General features: G+C 35.8%; 1 protein-coding gene across 2 annotated transcripts; it reads left to right on the top strand.

Annotated features, from left to right (window-relative positions):
* Positions 1–303: 303 nt before the first annotated feature.
* Positions 304–2,852, top strand: LOC140765664 (transcription factor MUTE-like). Of its 2 annotated transcripts, XM_073104854.1 has the most exons (4): positions 304–806; positions 915–1,155; positions 1,246–1,415; positions 2,399–2,852. In XM_073104854.1, exons 1-4 carry the CDS (start codon positions 462–464, stop codon positions 2,462–2,464), a joined length of 822 nt encoding a protein of 273 aa, XP_072960955.1. In that variant the 5' UTR covers positions 304–461; the 3' UTR covers positions 2,465–2,852. The 2 variants fall into 2 exon arrangements, with proteins under 2 accessions (XP_072960955.1, XP_072960954.1); XM_073104853.1 differs by having other exon boundaries at positions 915–1,415; positions 2,399–2,851.
* The last annotated feature ends 1,077 nt before the right edge of the window (positions 2,853–3,929 follow it).

Genomic DNA, 3,929 nt, shown 5'->3' on the forward strand with positions numbered 1-3,929 from the left:
ACTATTAAATAGATTTAAAATATAATTATTGTTTAGTTTTCATAGGCATATATGCAGAAACAAAGATTTTAAGAGATACTCGACATAAACTGAATAGTATATATATAAATAAGGGATTGCGGTGGATATTAAAAAAAACATTATTAATTTCTACATTGTGTGCCAAATAATGTTCGTTATTTTGTCAGCCGGAAACGCCACGTGTGCGGTGGCAAGAACTCTCGCCATTTAAGCATCGGCGCCGACGCGATGGTGCCAAAATAATATAATATTCCTCGCCAAGTCTTCAATAGTATCTATCTATCTATCTTTCTATCTATTTGTCTGTCTGTCTATCTGCTCGTTTCATGAGCTCAAACGGTCGTTTTCTTCTCTCCTCTCCTTACTCCTCACTTAATTTCTACCATCCTTTCGCTATACAGCTAGAAGTTTAGCAACTTACTCTTAGCTTTTCTAGTAACATGGGAGGAGACGGCCTATCGATCCTCTTCGAGAACCCACATTTTAGACCGTCAAATTTGAGCCGACCCACCTCTCAAGATGACCTCTTCACCCTCTTGGAATCATGGGAAGATGCCACACCTGCACACCTAGGGAACAAGAGGACTCGTGAGATCGATCATGAGCCCGGCGAAGACGATGGCCGACAGCGAAAGAAGACAAAGTGCTCGGCTTCGTCGGAACGAGCGGTGTTAGGGCAGCACAACAAGACGACACACATCGCGGTGGAGCGGAGCCGGAGGAAGCAAATGAACGAGCATCTTGTGGTGCTACGCTCACTGATGCCAAACTTTTACGTCAAACGAGTAGGGCATTTCGTCAAACACTTGGCATAGATATCTGATTATATGGTTTATAGGTTTATTGAATTAGTTCGCTGATTTCAATCTTCTTCATGGCTTGTTTGCTTTCAGGGAGATCAAGCGTCCATCATAGGAGGAGTAGTTGATTACATCAAGGAGTTGCAACAAGTTCTACAGTCATTAGAGGCCAAGAAGCAAAGAAAAGCTTATAGCGAAGTACTTAGCCCAAGAGGTGCAGCATCGAGTAGTCCTAGACCACCACTGAGCCCAAAGCCACTACCTTTGAGTCCAAGACTGACTACTTCGCCAATTAGCCCAAGAACTCCACAGCAAAGGAGCCCTTACAAGCCAAGTATGATGCTTCAAAGTCACTTGTATCCCACAATGACAACTTCTCTTGAATCCTCTACTTCCGTGGATAATTCCAAGTCGCCATTAGTAGATGTGAAGGTGAAGTTCTCTGGGTCGAACGTCGTATTGGAGACCGTGTCGAATCGCACCGCTGGCCAAGTTGTGAAGATGGCTGCTGTTCTTGAAAACCTTGAACTGGAAATACTTCATCTGAGCATCAATACTGTTGATGATACTATGATGAACTGCTTCACCATTAAGGTATGTAGTATACCTATCTTCTTCTTTTTTCTATCTGGATTCTTTCTGCTGTTACTTTCTCTTTTATGATTCTTTTCATTCTTTTTTCCTTACAGTTATGAACACTAGACTCAAATAAATACCTACTAGATTCTAGCAGGAAATAGCATTCGCAAAGTTACTATATTAAGGGTTTAAACAAGGCGAGCTCGATAAACCTAGCTTTTCTCGGAGCAGAATAATATAAGAATATATATATATATATATATATATATATATATATATGAAGTATAGATTTCAGGGTTTCCCTTACATAATTGAACTGAAAATATTCAAAATGTAATAATTATCATTACATTCTTTAAAAATATCATAATTGGTGTTAAAATTTTTGTGGCTCTTTTGAAGTGTCATTATGATTAGTTTTCAATGAAATATTTCTAACAGATTATTATTAAAGTTAACAAACATCTTTTGAAGTGTGAAATATCTATTATGTAAAAGTCCCTGGATTTTACTACGATCTAGCTTCACAAATCCCTTGATTGGCAGCTATGTACTCATGCACTTGGAAAATTATTTAGTGGTAAGGTCTATACCCCTTTAAATCTCAGATACTTGACATTAATTAATTATAATGAGAACTTGTGCTGTTCAATGAACTTGACACATGCAACCAGAATTAATCAGAAATCTCACCTACCAAAAAGTACTTATATCATGTGACGGTACTTTTTTTTTTCCTTTGAAACATGTGATGGTACTTGAGAATATTGCATGTTGAGACTGATGGTCTTCCTGGAAACATGCTTCTTATACTTTGATCGTATTTAACATGATCAAAAGGTACATCAATTATGCCATTCGTTGGTATCGTCTTGTATTTGGTTATTCATATGATTGAGACTATTTATTTTCTTATATGTTTATCAACAACTACTTATTTTACTAGAGTCAATATTCATATGATTAAGACTATTTGTTTTCTTTCATTTGTTTCACAGATAGGAATAGAGTGCAAAATTAGTCTGGAAGAACTCGTACAAGAAATCCAGCAGACCTTCTCGTAAACATACTTGCAGGCACAGCATCAGCAACATTAATTCCTAACAGCTATCCCAGCTTTTTCACAATAAAGTTATATGTAATGAATAATGCTGCAGAATCGAGGAGAATATTGTGAGAGGCATTTATATCTACTTATCCAGACCAGAATTGAGCCCAGTGTGTACATGGGCACTATATATAGTCCATATATCACGAGCTTCAACTACGCAATTGATCAGGAGTTTGATTTGCTTTTTACTCCAAGTAATTGACTCAGAGCATGACACCATGCATTAGTACGTACGTAGCTCCCTTTATGTGACACTCCTTTTTGTTTAATTCCTAAGAGTACTGTCGATTTTATTTCTTTGTATGATACTAACTGGACGTGTTCTGCATTGGAAGAAAATTAATGGGCAATAGTTGGTATATCGATGGTGTCCTTTGCTACGTAAATATCAAATCGATACTAATTTAATGAATCAATGAATGTTGATTTGTCGCTGTATCGATTGTTTAGGTTATTCTTGCTCACTCTTTGATTTGACTGGAGGTGTTCCATTCCATTAGAAACGAGAGAGGACCAGAGAATATATATATATATATATATTTTACGAGAGATATTTATTAGCTTCCATGGTTACAAAACTTTTTATTAGAAATAAAAACTAAAAACTACAAAAGATCAGAAGAAAAAGATTCAGTCCAGGTACAATCATAACCTATAGTTCTACCTCAATTAGTAAGTCAGTCAGCAGCCCGATTAGTCTCTCTAAGGACATGAATAACTTTATAATTTTAAAAATTACTAGTTAGAATTTTATATCATTAATAAAGACCTTAACGGTCTAAGGAGTCTTTGACCGCTAAGTAGTTGACCACTAAGAGCGAATTAGTTTCAACAGTAACATTGAGAAAAATTTTATTCTGGAGAAAGGTGAGAGCCTTATGCACAACCGTTGCTTCAGTTGCTAGTATCGAGGTAAAGAAATCATATCTTGATACTAAGTAGATAGGAGCATAATTAAATTATCGAACCACAAAGTCAGGCCGTTGATTTTCTCGACTCATCGGTGCTAAATTTGAGCCTAATACTGGTAGTTGGTATATTGGTGATGCCCTTTGCTGCATAAAAAATAGTGATTAAATAAAGCTTGACGAGACATCTCTCCAAACTGGCTTTGATCCCTACCAAAAGGAGTTCATGAGTCCAAATCTCATCAAGATTTTTTTTTTTCAAAAAAAAATCTCATCAAGACCCATCTTATGCATATTTTTTGTCATTTATGTTTGTGTTACATATAACAAAAGCAAGGATCCATTAACAATATATTGAGTATACATTTATATTTAGTTAGATAATAATTTGAAGATGTTGAGATATGACTTAATTAATCGAAAATAGAGAAATAAAGTGATAATTTTTTCTTAAAGTCCACGTAGTGTTTGGATTAAAAAATAAAGTAGAAAATTATTTACTTCTCTAAC

Source organism: Typha angustifolia, chromosome 8, assembly GCF_048772165.1.
Source record: "Typha angustifolia cultivar Huaian chromosome 8, ASM4877216v1, whole genome shotgun sequence".
Classification (NCBI taxonomy): Eukaryota; Viridiplantae; Streptophyta; class Magnoliopsida; order Poales; family Typhaceae; genus Typha; species Typha angustifolia.

What these genes read in the sequence shown, in the direction of transcription:
- LOC140765664 (XM_073104853.1), top strand. Translation starts at nt 462, where the DNA reads ATGGGAGGAGACGGCCTATCGATCCTCTTCGAGAACCCACATTTTAGA. An exon ending in CAAACTTTTACGTCAAACGA is followed by an intron (nt 807 to 914) that starts GTAGGGCATTTC and finishes GTTTGCTTTCAG; the next exon opens with GGAGATCAAGCGTCCATCAT. An exon ending in TGAACTGCTTCACCATTAAG is followed by an intron (nt 1,416 to 2,398) that starts GTATGTAGTATA and finishes TTTGTTTCACAG; the next exon opens with ATAGGAATAGAGTGCAAAAT.